This window comes from Mycetomoellerius zeteki, unplaced genomic scaffold (genome assembly GCF_001594055.1).
Source record: "Mycetomoellerius zeteki isolate Tzet28-1 unplaced genomic scaffold, Tzet1.0 scaffold174, whole genome shotgun sequence".
Classification (NCBI taxonomy): Eukaryota; Metazoa; Arthropoda; class Insecta; order Hymenoptera; family Formicidae; genus Mycetomoellerius; species Mycetomoellerius zeteki.
This window is the reverse complement of record NW_017256696.1, coordinates 2,123,914-2,141,287: the sequence shown is the minus strand read 5'-3', so window position 1 is coordinate 2,141,287 and position 17,374 is coordinate 2,123,914. Positions and strand designations below refer to the sequence as shown.

At 31.0% G+C, this 17,374-nt stretch overlaps 1 protein-coding gene across 1 annotated transcript in view; it reads right to left on the bottom strand.

Moving 5' to 3' along the window:
- LOC108721557 (nuclear receptor coactivator 3) overlaps nucleotides 1-17,374 on the bottom strand; it is a 150,464-nt gene that overhangs the window by 40,272 nt on the left and 92,818 nt on the right. The window contains 2 exon segments of the mRNA XM_018446167.1: nucleotides 9,725-9,863; nucleotides 12,772-12,879. Coding sequence (XP_018301669.1) covers nucleotides 9,725-9,863; nucleotides 12,772-12,879 — 247 coding nt within the window.

Here is a 17,374-nt window from a genome sequence, read left to right as displayed (position 1 = left end):
GCTCTGCATTCGCGAATCGTCACATTGTGATGAATTCTCCTTATCTTCCTTCATTTTGATTCGACTAATAATGCTACGTTCAGCAGAGAAGGACTGATTAATGATTCTTCCTCAGTGATTCTTTAATATCATTGGTTCTTGCCTTTAGCTCTTTGCTGAATCTAAATGGATTAACCAAACATATTAAATTATTGAACCTCATTGATCAGTTCTTTCTGCTAAACGCAGCTATTGAAAATAGAACAGGAGAAAAAAGTACAATTCGTGCATTAATTCTTCGTGATTATCGAGATCAACTTGACCTAAAAAAAATTTTAAGCTCTATATCTCTAAGTTCTTTATAGTTTTAAAGGATCGGAAAAAACTCAATTTTTCCCATTTTTCCGCGAATTTTTTCCATTAATGTAAGAATTAAAAATATAGAGTCCAAACATCATGTTTATATGATAATAGTAGGTCTAAAAAATAATTTGGATTTTAACTGAATTCCTAACGAAATATTTGAAAAAAAAAAATAAAAAAACAAAAAGGCACTTCAGGAGTTCATTGAATCGGAATGTGACAAACTAAAGTTAAAAATCTGTCTACTTAAAAGCTTTGTCATGTACTAAAGGAAGGTTAGATTAGGTTTTACTATAAAAATAGAAGGATAACTAAAAAATTTTAATAAAAATAATGCTACATAATTTCATAGTCGCATTAATTTTATAAAGGAATTTAGAAATTACTTATGTCTTTTACATAGCAAAAATAGCAATTTTTTCTTAAAAAAATCAATTTTTCAGAAAAAAACCGAATTTTTCTGATTTTTTTCCAGTAATTTGAAAAAAGCGACTTTTTTAAAATTATAAAGTTCTTATTCGAACTGAGACTTGACCTGAAGTTCAAGGTACTCTGTATCTGGACGCCGGTATCCCGATAACTTTTAAAGACAATACAGTATCGTTACATTGTCGTTGCGCAGCTTTGTTATCTTGTATAATACTTACGCAACAATATAACGATACTTCGATACATTATCGTTCAATATTTTTTTACTTTAAAGAATGGAAACTGTGAATATACCCCGACGAAAAATTAATGCAATCCTTTTTGCAGTTATTATAGGAACTACAACCTAAACCAATCAGGAAAACTCAATAACTCAGCAACCTTGGAAGCTTGCCTGCGATTGCTGTATGGTTGCTTACAAGTTATACCCAAGAACACGTTCAGATTCCCACTTGAGTATTCCTTAGAGTTTAACATTCGATGAACAACAAGAATAAAATGATACTTGGATGGCACTCGAGCGTGAATCTGAATATAACTCAAAAAAGACATCATTGATGCACAGAATTTTACTCTTTTTCTAGTCTACATTCAAAAAGCAATTGTACTTTTTCCTAGCCTATATTAAAAAAAAAAACACGGCACTGGTAGAATACAAAATCATAATAAGATCAAGATAACGATAAATAGAAGTTATTTTTGGGAAAATCATGATATCATTCGATACTTTTGATAATGATTTTGTGATGAATTCTTGACATGATTTTTTAGTTAAAAAGTCACTTAAAATCATTGTCATGTTAAGAATTCATCAGAAAATTATTATGAAATTGGAAATTAAAGTTTAATCAACCAGAAAAAAGGAAAATTAAAATTATATGATCAAACTTTATAAGATTTTTATCTGGTCGAAAAAATCGATTACCTTATTTTCTTGTGAATCAAATCCTTAAGAATCTTTTGCAAAAAACGTCAAAAATTAAAAAAAATTGAAGATCAGAGGTAAATTTTGAAATTTGTTTCGATGTCTCTGATTTATTTTAAGATTATGTTTTCTATACTTCATGTAGACTGCAAATCTATTAACGGCCGATTGTCCCATCTTTTGGTAAAGTTTACCTGTTAGATAAATCTGGCAATCCGCGCACGTGATTGGATAATTTTGCTACTTACCTAATAAGGTAAACTTTACCAAGTTGGAACAATCGGCCTTAAAACATTTTAATACAATAGATGGAAACTCGTTTCAAATTTTTTCAAGCTGATAATAATAGACAATAACCAACAATAACTGATCGAATGCAAACTTCGAAACTAATTATTACTGAGAAGATATTTATTTAACTATTTTAATAATCAATACGAATAATAATAGTCAATAATATTTCAGTGCCAATAATATTTCACAAATAGATCAGATATTTAAATATATTAAATAAATTAAAAGTAGAAAAAGAGTGTTTATGTATCATTTGATTGTCAATGTATTGTATCATAACAAAAGCCGCTTCGATATATGACAGTCAGTATAAACTAAATTATTTCTATACTCAGGTACACATTCATTATTTACTCAATTTCATGAGTATTACTCGGAAATACAAAATACTGAGAAAAATATTTGAAATATTTGAGTAATATATTAGGTGTACAAGTATGACGTTACGGATTTTCAATAGATAGCGATAGTTATATTGCTGATATTATTTGAAGTTGGCAATATATGTACTTAAAAGATGTATACGCAGCTTTAAAACATAGTACGTTTCATTTGACTAAAGTGTAAATAACTATTATTTTTATCGCATTGAAAATGTCAAATTTTGTACCGGAAAAACGCCATTTGCGAGAAGTTTTACTTCATTATTTTTTTCTAAAGAAAAGTGAAAGTCATCGTTTGTTTGTGGAAGCTTACAAAGAATCCATCAGTAAGCATGTGTGAAAAATGGTTTAAACGATCCAAAAGCAATGATTTGGATTTGGATGATAAAGAGCATGGAAAGCCTCTTATGAAAAAATCAAAAATTGGCTTGATAACTGGATCGCTTCAAAACATCCAGACCTCTACCAACGTGGAATCCGTTTATTGCCTGAAAGATGGGCCAAGGTTGTGGCTTGCGATCGAGCTTTAAACAAAAAATTTTATGTTATGTAATCAATGCATTTTTATCAAAAAATCCGTAAAGTCATACTTGTACACCTAATGCTTAATCCGGATAACGCCAAAATAGTCCGAAATGTAGTTATTTATGTTAAAACAGTATGAAATAAATTACGATTGTAATTATGAAAAATAAATAACAATTTTTTAAATATAAAAGTGATTATAACTCGGAAACGACTTATTTTCGGACTTATGTTTATACAATTTTTTTTCCTGCTTTTTGGATCTCGAATTACTTCCCGAAGTATTGACCTCGATTTTCCGGATACCCTGTATATATTTGTGTACACATATACATTTGTATATATTTGTGTACACATATATATTTGTATAAATATATATATATATATAGACAATATAATTGTATATAAGCATATTGCACAAAGATTATACCAGGAATAATAGGACTCGACCCATAATTAGGACTCTGCCTATAATTGGAACCATCACTTTACAAGAAAGAACATGAGGCGTCCCTCCTTTCACAAATAGGGTCCAGAGCAACAACGAGCTACAGGCAAACTAGACGAATATTATAGACGAATGTAACGGACAGAGTCAAACGATCAGTACTTTTGCAGTCCGCACATCTCTAGGAGGAACGCACCTTATTAGCGCGTTACAAGCAGAAATAAATATATGATATCAAGGATAGCGTTTGTATCTATTCGTTCTATCTGATAGCTACGTACAGAATACTTCGCTATTAAAATATATGATTTATTAAACTTACAAACCGAATAGATAGATTAACATTTTACCTTATTTTCATTAGGTTTCCAACACATCTCTTCGTTGTATTTTTTCCTATTACGTATTGATTCTCGATATAACTCGACATAATGTTACATAAAAAGCACGTGCTATTCTTTTTGAAACCATAGGTTAACAGATTCAAATAAAATGCTTATAGGGTGCCTTTTCATGTTGACGATCGGCGCTCATTTTTAGAGACAAAACACAGAGTTGAAAAAAACCCGGGCTTTTTTAAAAAAAACTCAACTCACACACACACAACACACAACACTGGATTTTATGAGGGTTTTATTGGGTTTTATTGGGGATTTTTTGGGGGGTTTTCGAGTTTTTGGGGATTTTTTAGGTTTTTCGAGTTTTTGGGGTTTTTTTTGATAAAATTGATTATTTGATTTTTTTTTTCATGTAATATTTAGTTTACGTTGTATCTATCATTATTCACTACCTTATTATCACTACCTTATTATCACTACTTTATTATCACTACCTTAATACTTTTATACGCAGAATGATTAGTGGGACCATATTGTATAAAAAAAATTATACAATTTCGTTTAAAAAAATGGAGATGACGTATATATCTTTTTAGCGCCTCCATCTAGAAGAAAGATAACATGACCAAAATACGTCCCCCTTCCTAAAAGTGGAAACCATTCCACTTTTATCTGAAACATTTTTTCGTATCTCCAAAACTGTGGGTGTTATTCGTGTGGCCGGTTTTAAGTGACTCACCCTGTATATATCTTAAAATTGATATATGTTAAAATTATATCACTTTAGTTATAGTTTAGTATACATATATTCATTAAATATTTATAAATATGTCCCTTTTATGTGCTTAAAAAATTTATTTTTCTACAATTCCAATAAAACCCAAAAAACCCCCTGGTTTTTTTGGAGTGGGTAAAATAATGCCAACCCTGATAAAACAGATCACGTAATAAAAATTGACGAATATCAAAAGTTAATTTTGATCACGTAACTTGTTTTAATGCTAAAAATGAGCGTCGAATGTCAATATCGTCAATATGAAAAAACACCTTGTTGCTTAAAATAAGCCATTTTTTTATTGGTCAATAATGAAATTCTTTCTTCCGATTGATCAATCAATCGAAGAGTTTGTAGCGTCTATTGAATCGCAACTTTAAGCTTGCAACGCATGATGCGATTTTTGCATGCAGGATTGATGCGAGGCATTGGACTAGCAGCCGTGTTGAAAGCATGTGTACGCTGCTAAAAGTATAGCGTACTGCGTGCTGCCGTGTGTGCTAACGTGTTGGTTTTCAATAATAGATTCAGTGCTATGAAGACAGTAGTGTCTCAATGTTAAGAGCATTTTTCTTACGAGATTTACTGCTAGATAGATAAAGAATTAGATTAGAACATACAAAGAAGATAGAGTATTTATAATCAAGCCAAGACATATCAAGTCAACTATACGACGTAACAAGACAAGCTATACGTTGTAAAACTATGACTAGCAGCATTTCCATCACAGCAGTATGTAATACTGCAGTCTAGAAAACGATGCATAACGGATCTATCAGAAAAATTAGTATAAAAAAAGTATCATGTGCGGAACGCTTTAGTCTAAGCATACTACATTATAGTCCTAAAATCCTAGAACCTTCTAGCAAGCAGCAAAATGTATTTAAGGCTTGGTTTTGCATTTACTGGTTGACTTATGGTTATAGGCTTAACTAGAATAACTTTAAAGTTATCACTACAAAACCATTAGTTTAGTGATTAACTGTAGCTAGAAAAACATAATTTTTACATTATCATCAAGTTAAATGAGGTTAAGTCTAAACCATAAGTTAACCAGACAATGAAAAACCGGGCCTAATACGAATATAGGTTCGATCGTTATATTGCCAGTGAATCAAGGGCTTAGCCTTAGCAGCCGTTATGCAACTGCTGCTTCGTTTAGCCAATAAATGAACGCGAGAGCACGGTTTAACAAAGGGAGCCTGAGACCTGTAATTATCGGTGTATATCGTTAGCAAATTAATCGTATCGGTTTAGAAAGAAATACACCCGTAATTGCGTCTTCGACCTTTCGAGCGGAATAAACGGCGCGATTATTAGAGATAATAACAGGTTGGAAATCAAACCAAATTTCCGCCAAGATAAAATGGATCCCGAAAAATGGTCCAATGTTATGCAAACGAGAGTTTAACTCAAGAAGAGCGCTCGACTCGAGTGAATTAGATTTGAAATGCACAAAAATCCATCTCGATGATAATGCTATACGTATGATTTCTTCTTTTTTTTTTTTTTTAATTTCATTTACTTTAACGTACGATTAACTCGCTCAATCAGACTAACAATCTTGGGCGGAAAAAGCACAATGCATTATATACAGATATATTATGAAGCATGCATCTAATTTTGTGTGTGCGCGCGCTCGCACTCGTACTTATCTAAGGCTTTACTTTGATAATGAAAATTTGACACAGTTAACTATACAAGATTAAATTTAATTCCTTAAGTTAAAACATCTAAAAATGTTAAGCCATACAAAACTAACCATCTAACTAATCATAGTCAAATGTGAGGAGAATAATCGACTATGCACTGTAAAAAGTAGTGTTTAAAATATTTCCGTTTAAAACATCTTTGCAAAACAAAAGTTTAATAATAAAAGATACTTCAATTTTAAATGTTTTAATGTTTTAAATCTAAACACATAGTGTTTTATTTATTGTGAAAAGTTTAAAACTAAAACATCTTTAAGCGTTTAAAAAACGGAGACAAGAATATAAAACATTTTTATATCTTAAAATTAAACACTTCTTTTATGAATGTGATTGGTCAACTTCTTACGGTTTAAGACTTAAGCCTGATCTATCCACGATCTATACCTATAGGTTAAACAAGGACGCCCATTGTTTAGGTCGCGGACTAAGCGCACGGTGTAATCGTAGCCTTAGGCTGGTATTCATAGTCGGATCTTATATTCAAGATCGTCTTAAGTCTTGAGATGTCATGAATCAATCAGAGAACCCTATTATAGCATCTCAAGATATTATTTAAGACTGTCTTAAAATAAGAACGAACTGTGAATATCTAAAGCTTAAATTTTACGCCTTAAAATTTCATTGTGAACACCGCTTTAGGTTTCAGGACAAGTATCAAGACAGTAACGAACAGCCAATAGGCGCGTTGGATCAAAGTCTTGTAAATAAAAAAGGCTCATGGCAAGAATATATCGAATACTGCCATTCGAAAAAAATATTACTCATTGCCTTGCGAAAGACATATTCGAGTTTCCGATCTGGATCCAACCTTCGCATGTCTCTCTGTGCCACGATTTCGTATCTAATCAGATAAATAAAATATATCTCAGCTAAGGTAATATTTTTCGCAACGAGAGTTCTTCAAATCGACGATTTAATTTATGAGATCATTATTATTTTAGTTTGACTGTGTTGCAAGTTATATATACACACACGAGTTTAATCATTATAAATCCAATTGCGTACGAAATGCGAGCGGAATCCATTATGCAAAAGGGGCTCAAAGAAAATATTAATATATGTATGCACGTATATCTTCTTAATAACGCAAAGCATGAATTTCCGTATTAGACTCGTAATATTATGCGCAAACTTCAATCTAAAATCGGAAAACGATCAGACGGTTGAAAGACAGATCGAGTTATATTTAAAAAAATGAAAGCAACGTACGGTCTTTCTCCATCAGGAAATTCACGGGGTTAACCGAATTTACTGAGTTATTCTGAGATTTTCTCGTACTATTCAAACACCTCGGCCAAGAGAACCTATCCCAAGAGAACTTAAGAATGAGATACGGAATTATCTACGAGCAATGTCAACAGAACTATGGCCGATATGTAGTGCATGATATGATGTAACTGCAAATACAACGGTATTATTGATGGAATGTTTTTCTTCCGAGCCTTCGCCGTGAACTTATTTGAGGATCAATTCAAAGTTAATTTTTCCTTTAAGAAAACTGTCGAAGTAGAAATAGCTTCTGAATTAGCGATTAAAAATAAGCAATTCCGCAGAAATTAACCTTCAGAAAATGAAAATGCAGCTAAAGCTGTTAGCTCTTTATTTGACTTCAATGAGACTTCAATGAGACTTTATTTTAACAAAGGTTTTAATTCAAAGTTTGATTAATAAGATACTAAATGGAATAAATTAAAACAGTGAAAAGAACATCTCATTAATTTGTTGTGTACAGATGTAGATAAATTAGTTCAATTTAAATCTCATATTATTTAGACAAAAATAACAAAATAAGAAAATTTTGTATAATAAACGCGTAATATTTAATTTCGCAATATAGGAAAACTTTTGACAATTTAAAAAAAGAAATTCATCCTTGCATTGATTTTGATCGATCTTCAGAAGAAATTTTATTCAAACGTAATTATGGGATTATATACGTCGAAAATTAAGCACACATGAAATTACAAAAATATCCATACTAAAATTTTATCCTTAATTGCCAAGTTATATAATCGAGAATAAAAGCCTGCAACAGACTTAAAATAAATATTCGTCAAAAATATATGAATTAACGGACAATGTCTTCAAGATTACTGTCATAATTTTTATGAAATACATAAAACTTTAAATTCAATATTAAAAATTTTGCGCGCGCGAGTATGTACAGGGTGATCCCAAACGTTTCAATCAGATTTATACCAGGATGCCATAATTATGTAGGACACATAAGCGTTAATGACAACACTGCAAAAATGTTAATATTCAAAAATGTTAATATTCAAGCATCCTACATAATTATTTTAATGATTCAAACAAAATTATTTTCGGATCTGTATCTAGCTAAATTTTTAGATATTTTAGCAAAATCGTGTTTTCCGTATGGATTTGGTTGTAAACGAAGATTCACTATATAAGAGATATTTCGTAACGTAAAGAAAGAATTGGCTAGCAGAGACTGTCGAAGTAGTGAAGCTCATTAAAAACGAGTTTTTTAATGTTATACGAAATTCTCATTAAGCTAATGACGATGTAATATCACTTTGAAAAATACCACCGTTCTTTCTTTCATTTAGATCGATATATGTCATCTATAAAACAGGGCGACTTTTATAAAAGAGATTTCGCTCGCTCCACAAATCTCTCAATAATCTTAAGTGCTTTCCCAAATATTTTATCGTGCTTGCATTGATACGTCCTCACGATCCGAAAACAACACCGATCAACATTTAATATCTGCCGATCGATTTTCCGGGGAAAAATGATGACAGAAGAGGAGACTCTCTCCGATCGTCTTCTATGAGTTACGTAATATCATTTATCTATCTGAATTACATAAAATGACCTCATGTCTTTCCGACGCGTGCAAGGAGATAAAATTCGTACGCGTGGGACACATTACAAAGAACTATGAAAATAATACCGTTAATCTAAAAAATTTTATTACGCATCTCCAAGTAAAAGAGACTTAACAAGTGTCCTTTGACGATCATAAAAATGGCCATTTTGTTTTAACATCGAGCAGTTAACTTTAATTTTATGAACCGAGGGAACGATAAAAGTATATATAATTTCGCGAATGAAACGTGAATGTTTTTAAATAGCCTTTTGTACCAGCGATTTAATTTCAGAATTTAAATCTCTTTCGACGTATTATTATGGTAAAACAAAATTTTTATCATTATAATTTTTTTACATTTGCAATAGCTTTAAAAAAAATATTAACTTTCTATCTTATCTAAGGAATTAAAATAATAGGATTCGAAAAATAATAATTTTTTATATATTATTCCACTGATAATCACTAATATCACTATCGTAAAATTCTACAGTACCTCCCTATATAATATAACGTCTATCTTGCTGTATTTGTTTAAGTATCGTAATCTATGTAATTCTATGACTCCAAATCTCTTAATCTTGTCACTCAAACTGATATGGCGTCTTATTTCCAAGGAAGAAAAGACGATACTAACGAAATATCGACGATATGCTCTCCAATGACACAGTTATCAATCATATTTGTAAGAAAAGCGAGAGAAATCTGTCTTCTTACCTGATCGACGGTTTTCTGAAGGATCTGGCATTTGTCAGTCTTGCCAGAGCTCATGTCCGTAGCGGAAATCAGCTCGGCAAGCTCATCGATATACAAGTTCTCTTGGTTCCGTCGTCTTTTTTCGTTAAGGCACTTGTTACTGTAAACAATCGAAAAGCAGAATTAAAGCGCTATTTTAGAAGCAGTGCGCTTATATTCAGCTCTAAAAGACTAATGCAAAATGACAAAACTACTGGCAATTATTGAAATTATGTATGCCATAAGTAATTAAGTTGTGGTTAGTTAAATATGTATTATATTTCATTAAATATTAAATAGTTATTTGAAAAATTGCATTTCATTATGCTTAATGAATTTATGCTTAAAAATGTTAGAACATTTATTTAGAATATTTATTTTCTAAGATATGTAATCGATATAAGAAAATATTCAGAATTCAAGACAACAATACAGTTTTCTTTTTAACATTTATGTATAAATATAGGTGTCAAAAAGAGAGTTGTTGTCTAAACATTCGTTTTCAAAAACTAGATGAAGAATAAAAGTGCCATTGACAGATTATCTCTTTGTTATTATTTTTGAATGTAATTTCTCCAAGTTATATCTTTCTGTTAATACTTTTTTTAAGTAGAAGTCATTAGATTTATTAATTATGGTAAATAGTAAAACTCAGAATAAATCGCTATTTCTATGACTAATTCCGCGGTTTTATCGTGTCAAAGAATATTCTCGTTCGTCTTGTGCTAAGAAAAGTATAAAGTTCTTCTCTAAATAATCGACTCATAAATTTGTTCTGACATAGTTTGTCATACTCGCATTTTATACTTTTGCAATTAATAACAGATTCCGAATTTCAAATTGCTGCTCACAAAAAATTTCGATTGTGATCATTGTAATTTTTATATCGAATTAAAATTCAGTAAATACTTGAATTTAAATCAGTCTCAAAAAATTTAATTAGCTGTAACTCACATTTGACTCGAGAAGGCATTAATCTCGTATTAGTCAAAGAATCTATTATTAAAATTGCAGAACTGAAATTTTTGTACACGCTGAACATGTAACAAAACGCCGCGAAACATTAATAAAAATCTTAGGAAAATCGAAAGGATTTCGAAACTTTATAAAAAAGAAAAATATCTTTTTTAAGCTGTTTGCTGAACCAATTCTTTTTGTCCCATTGGAACGTTTGATTGACCCTGCGTGACGTCACATCGGTCCAGCAGACTCTCGCTTTACTATAATGCCACTCTGCAATTTTAATAATGTCTTGTCAGTTGCTATCCATCCAGCCACGTACTCGCGCGGCAAAATCACAGGATTAAAATTAAAAGTAAAAGCGATATAACTTTAGCGTTTATTTTCTCACGTTACAAATACAAAAAACTTATTACGTTAATGTTATGGATATTCTATAGTATAAAAAAAATATCATTTTAAGAAAATTTAAACTTCTTTGAGAAAGACTCAGAACTTCATCAATAATAAAATTCTAAGAAAGAAGTATTACTTTCACACAGATAATTTTCTACTACTTTCTTTAGATTGTTTCTAATAATTTATTACTTGGAAAAACGATTTTTCCTAAAATTGTTATTCTTACTTCGAATTCTAAAAACGAATATCAACTTTTATGATGAAACGAGATCTAAATATCAAGTTTAATAACTTTTTGACATTTTTATATGTGATAAAATCGTCTCAAAAAATAAGTTTTAGATTTAAATATACTATTTTATGTAAATTTCGTTCTTTTTCTATCGGCTGATTAATTTTTATGAGTGCAAAAAGATGCGAATAATCACAAATGTTTGGTTATCGATGCTACATGAAATTAAACAATAGCCTATTAATAATACTAATATATTACACAATTGTTATCGAAACAATGACTACATTTTCCATATTATATGTAAACACGCAAAGATGAAATTTATACAACAATTTAATAAAATTTTATTCGTGCGCAACATTAACCAAACATTACTTTGACATTAAAGCCTGTTCAATCAGCGAATGCTCAAAAACTTGCGTGTTTGTGTTTGTTATTAATAATTCGATCGAAACGATAAGCTCTTTAGCAAAATGGATGGCAACGGATTACGACGTGTATGCATCGCCAAGCCTTTAAATCATGATTTCCAAATTTTAAAATCATACGTTCTATTTGATATTTTAGATATCTAGTCCTTAATAAAAATTCACTAAGAAACGAACCCAAAGTTAATTAATTTGAATCTAGAGTTGTCACATTTTTTTGTGTTTCATAAAAAAATTCACTTTTTAAACCAGTCATTTTAAAGCAATTTTTCTTTTTCCCTTACTCTTCTTACCTTATTTCCCTCATCCTTCTCCTCTTTAATTTTATATTATTTTATAATATTGCCACATAAATTATTAGCAATATAATAAAAAATACTTTGGTAAATATATATTTTATTGGAATTAGATTAAATTAGATTTTCGTAATTTTTTTAACAATAAAAACTTTTGACGATATTTATCAATTTTTCGAATATAAACAATGTTACGCGTAAAAGAAAACAAAATTTGAGACACTAATGTTCATCTTTTAATCCTTTTTTCCATTAATCGAAATTAAATTACTTATTTTTAAATTAATTACAATAACCGATTATAAAGTACAAATTTTGATTATTTCGTTGATTTCGTTATTTCATTATAACACAACAACTGCATCGCAATTATTATAAAAATTATTAATCACGCAACAAAATCATTACGTAATAATAAAAAAACGAATCATGTAACAAACGAATAATGGAAAAATACAATAAGGAAAAAAATTTAATTGTACAAATTTTTTTCATACGTTTAATATAATCATTTTTTTCTATAATAATATTTTTGAAGAATTATTGTATTAAACGATGCTATGTAATATATAATTATTTTTATTCACTGATAGACGCATTTGATATCAAATATGCGATGTGAAACGCGAGTATTCATTCATTGTACCGTCCAGATTGCAGATCCGAGCTTGTACCGCAAAAAGAAACAAAAAACAGGAGATTGATACTCACAGCTGCGACTGAGGCTTCGCATCTGATTTCTTTCTTTTCTTGGTAATGCCGCTGGTAATCGCACTCATTTTGACCCACAACGGGTCTTGCAATTCACACGGGCCAGGCCTGCAACAAAAGCGCAATCACAATTAGACAAAAAAGTACATCATAAAACATATGAATCTTACATAAAAGTAACAAGTCCTTAAATGCATCAGGATATCGATATTATCAAAATAAAATTCTAAAAATGTTTCTGTCTTTATTTGTAAAATCAAGCGATTTGTCAATTAAAAAATTGTGCAAATAGCTTGAATTTCGCTAAAAATGCTTGCGAGAAAATAATTCGAAAGTAAATGAAAGCCTTGTCTCAACAAAAATTCAATAAATATCGCCTTTCATATATCGGTAACATCAATAATTGTAACAGTAATGGCACCTCGCAGCTGCAATTATCATTATCAAGTAATCATTATCAAAGTAAGAAAGAAAAAAATATATCAATTTCAAACATCATACTCGTACCCCCTATCATTTGTCCGATATTTCTCGACAAATTTTCTGTCGCCGTCGCAAAGATGGCTCGTCTTCAAATAATCGAGCTCGCGCTTAACTAATTTGCTGCACGTGGACGAAAGCCGCGCGTGCGATTCTTCAACTCCCCCGCGCCCTTGCCCCCATCAATTCTATTGCCTCATCCGCTCTGTGCGTGTACGTGCACTGTCTCTTCATTGCGTATAATACGTCGCCACTGATATTCCTTCTACTTACGTCGTATTTTCGTTTATTACCTCGAAATCGATGGAATATATATATATATATATATATTCCTGTATTGAGTTTCCATATATATAACCATATATATAAGGATATATATATAATATATATAGTCTGTTTTCTGTTCCTGCACTGGACTGTGCATTAGAATTCTCTTTCTCGCATTCGATAAATATACCTATCTCACATTAAATTCCAAAAGTGTACACTATAACCTTCAGTAAACTTAGACTTAATAATAAGGTCTTTACGGAATGTGCAAAATAACTGTATTAATGAAAGGAAATCGACATTCACACGATCGACAAAGCATTACTAAAAAATTTAATCGAACTTTTCGCAGACAATTCAATCCGCTTGATTGAACGTTGCGTTTCTATAAAGGTCTAGAAAAAACAGAAAGAATGATTTTGCTGAAATACCTAAAAGTTTAGATACAGATCTAAAAATAATTTTGAAATAATTATGTGTGTTTGAAACTCTAAAACTAATTACTAGAATATTAAAACTTTTAACAGCATTACACTCATTATGTTTGAGCGTCTACATAATTATTTTGACAGTCCAACAAATTTAATTATTTTCAAATCTATATTTAACTTTTTTTTTAGATTCTCCAGCAAAATAATTCTTTCTGTGTAAAAAATACATTTCAACTGACTTAATATTTATACATCTACCATTTTCAACTGACATCTAACACTACAAATAGCCTGATGGAGATCGAAATGTTTGTTTTATGTATTTAGAATATTTGTTATATAAATTTTAACATGAAATATCCGAGCAAGACTCGTAAGCCATTATTGTTTCAATTTGATATTTCAATCTTTTGATTATCGCAGACATTTTAAACCCATTAAGTTAACGCTATATTTCATACGATACATATGATGTATAAAATGATAATTAATGTAACAGACCCTCAGAGAAAGATAGAGAAATAAAATAAGTGGTTCAAGTTTCGCGGGACGTCTAAAGCACATTTTAATTCACTCGATATTAAACTTCAACTTAATATCGAGCTTAACGGTTCTTCAGGCAGCGCCTTCTGGACCTTCGCGTTATCCGAACCCTCTTTCGCGCGAGGTTTCACACAATTATTCTCTCTTCCTTTATCGAAATTGAATTTACCGAGGCCGCTATAAATACGTAGGGCGCACAAGAGCGACTCGAAATAATGCCTTGAAGTACTCCCGGCAGCGTAATGCAGCGTGCGATTCCTTGAGATCGTCTTTTTTTTCTCACACTCGCTGCGGCCGCGCCGCAGTTTATTATCGCGCAAGCGCGCGCGCGCGACAGCGCGAGCCTCCCTTCGCCCTTTGTGCATGCCTTTTCGGTTCGTTTCCCCCGAATCAATAAAATTCCTTTATGGCGACACACGCCAGGGCAGCGTTATAATAAACCAGGGAATCGGCTGCTAACAAAGTGCCTAAAGATAATAGATAATCGCGCGCACAATAATGAGTAGGTACTATACGGCGATGTAGAGGGTGTCCCGAAATTACCAGTCCTATCTTATCAAACGCAAATCTCTAGTCGTAATACGTGTTTAGTTCCCACAGAATCGTGTTTCCCAATTTCATTTTCATCAAACAGAAGTTACGTATATCAGATAAAAAATTAATTTATATTAATTGAACCATGTTACACGATGTATTTTAAAAAATTAATAGTTTTTTTATACATAAATGCTAACTCAATTGCAACTGACTACTAGATAAATAGAATAAAAATGACCCTTTATTTAGCTTATATCAACTTGCATTGAATGATGGCTTTAGCAAAAACTTGGAAAAGGTTGTTCAACACAAGTTAATTTTCTGTATTAAATATATGTTGATAATGCAAAATCTTATTTTCAATTTTTGTGTCACAGTCATGTAAGGATATTTTGTGTTATCTAAATTGCGTACGCGTCTTTTTAAAAGCTTTAAAATTTTCGATATCGCATTGGACTTACGGCTAAAGTAAATTTTTCTTTATCGTCTACACTGAGAGAAATGTTCTAATACAAAAAAGGCCTGATAAGAATGACAGAATTTCTAGTTATTGATAAATAGAAATTTTTTTTATTTTGTTTCACCAAAATAACATTCTTGTCGGATCTTTTTGTTGTTTTCCAATCAGAACATTTTTCTCAGTATATTATCTGTATATCGAAACATACATATAGAATATCTTAGAACATCCTATATACCCAGCAAGCGAATCAATCAAACATTATATCTCGTATCAAAACTTTTGTCTGAGATAATAGCTCATGTAGCTATACGCACAAAATTACTTGTTTACTCGCTTATGTAATGGAACGGTACGTAGAATTCATGCAGATTTTATGACACAAAAAAATCGCAATTGTACAGTTTATAAAAATTACAAATTAAGTAAATAATGATTTTTATTCGTGATTAATGAGCAATAACGGAATGACGATTGGCTACGTTCGGCAGGATGGATAATAATCACTTTGATAAATGTGTTACGTTCGCGACTGACTCTCTCGTGATCGTTAATTTATCGGTATGTCGATAACGCAATTAACGAGTTGTAAAATGTATGGGTAACTGCATTGTAAATTAGACGCGTTGCATCACTTTTCTGGTTTAGCTCGCGCTTGCGAGCGCTCTTTTTTTGTTTTTTTTTTAAACCGCATATGAATACCGCTAACAATGAGACCATTCTTTCTAAATACATTTCGTACGCTTTTTTTCTTTTACCCTCTCTTCCGTTTCTTTCTCTTTCCGTCTTTCTTTAAAGAGTGAATATATGTCTGTGTGTATGCTTGTTTCATTTTAAGCAGAGAAGATAAAGACAAACGCGTATAGCATTATATGGACTAAATATACTTCATGTCTTTCTTTGCGCTCTACTTCTTTCATATAAATGCATTATACATTGTGTTGTAAAAAACAATCGAAGAATTATTTATAGAATTTTTGTATTTGATCGAAAAATTAGTAAGAATTAAACTTAGGTTTATTTTTTTTATGTAAATGTAAATAAATCAGCTGCTCCAAAAAAGTGATATAAATTGAAAATTTTTTGTCAGAGATAAAGAATAACTTTGCTTATATTAAAAAAAACGCAAAATTTCTAAATCTTGTTTCCTCGAATGTTTCAATTACGTCTAATGTATACAACATGATAACGTGAAATCATGCAACATTGAAAGGATTTGTTTTTCTTTAATACATCTCGTATTACTCTTTCAGAATGATCGTCGTTCTTTACAAAACTTCAAATACAAATGTCATAAAATATTTAAATATTAAAAAATAACAAAGGAAATAATATTAAACCATAAAAAAGAAATATTTAAAAAACTACACAATGAAGTGATGGAAGAAAAATATGTAATTCCTGAGGAGAGAAGCTTGTAGCATCAACAGAATATAGAAGACGCGCAATTTTGTATCAAGAATAATACATATAAATATTGATGTTGAATTTCATTATCGGCCAAATACCTGCGAGAAGATTACTCCTCTGCAGCAAGACCGGTGACAGTTAAATACGAAAACTTAAGTAACTTAAATCAGGCAGTCTTACGTTACTTTATAATCGGTTTCAAATTTCAGCATGACGCGACAACAAAAATCGAACGAGGAATCGTAAATCCGCGCATAAAATACTGCGATTTAAATCTCGTTAACCGATAAGCAACGACCGACATGAGGATTCATCTTTATACGATTAAAACAGCACGTATTGCAATACACGTATCGCATATGCGAATTTACGAATATCATTTTAGTGAATTTGTGTGTGTGTGTGTGTGTGTGTGTGTGTGTGTGTGTGTGTGTGTGTGTGTGTGTGTGTGTGTGTGTGTGTGTGTGTGTAT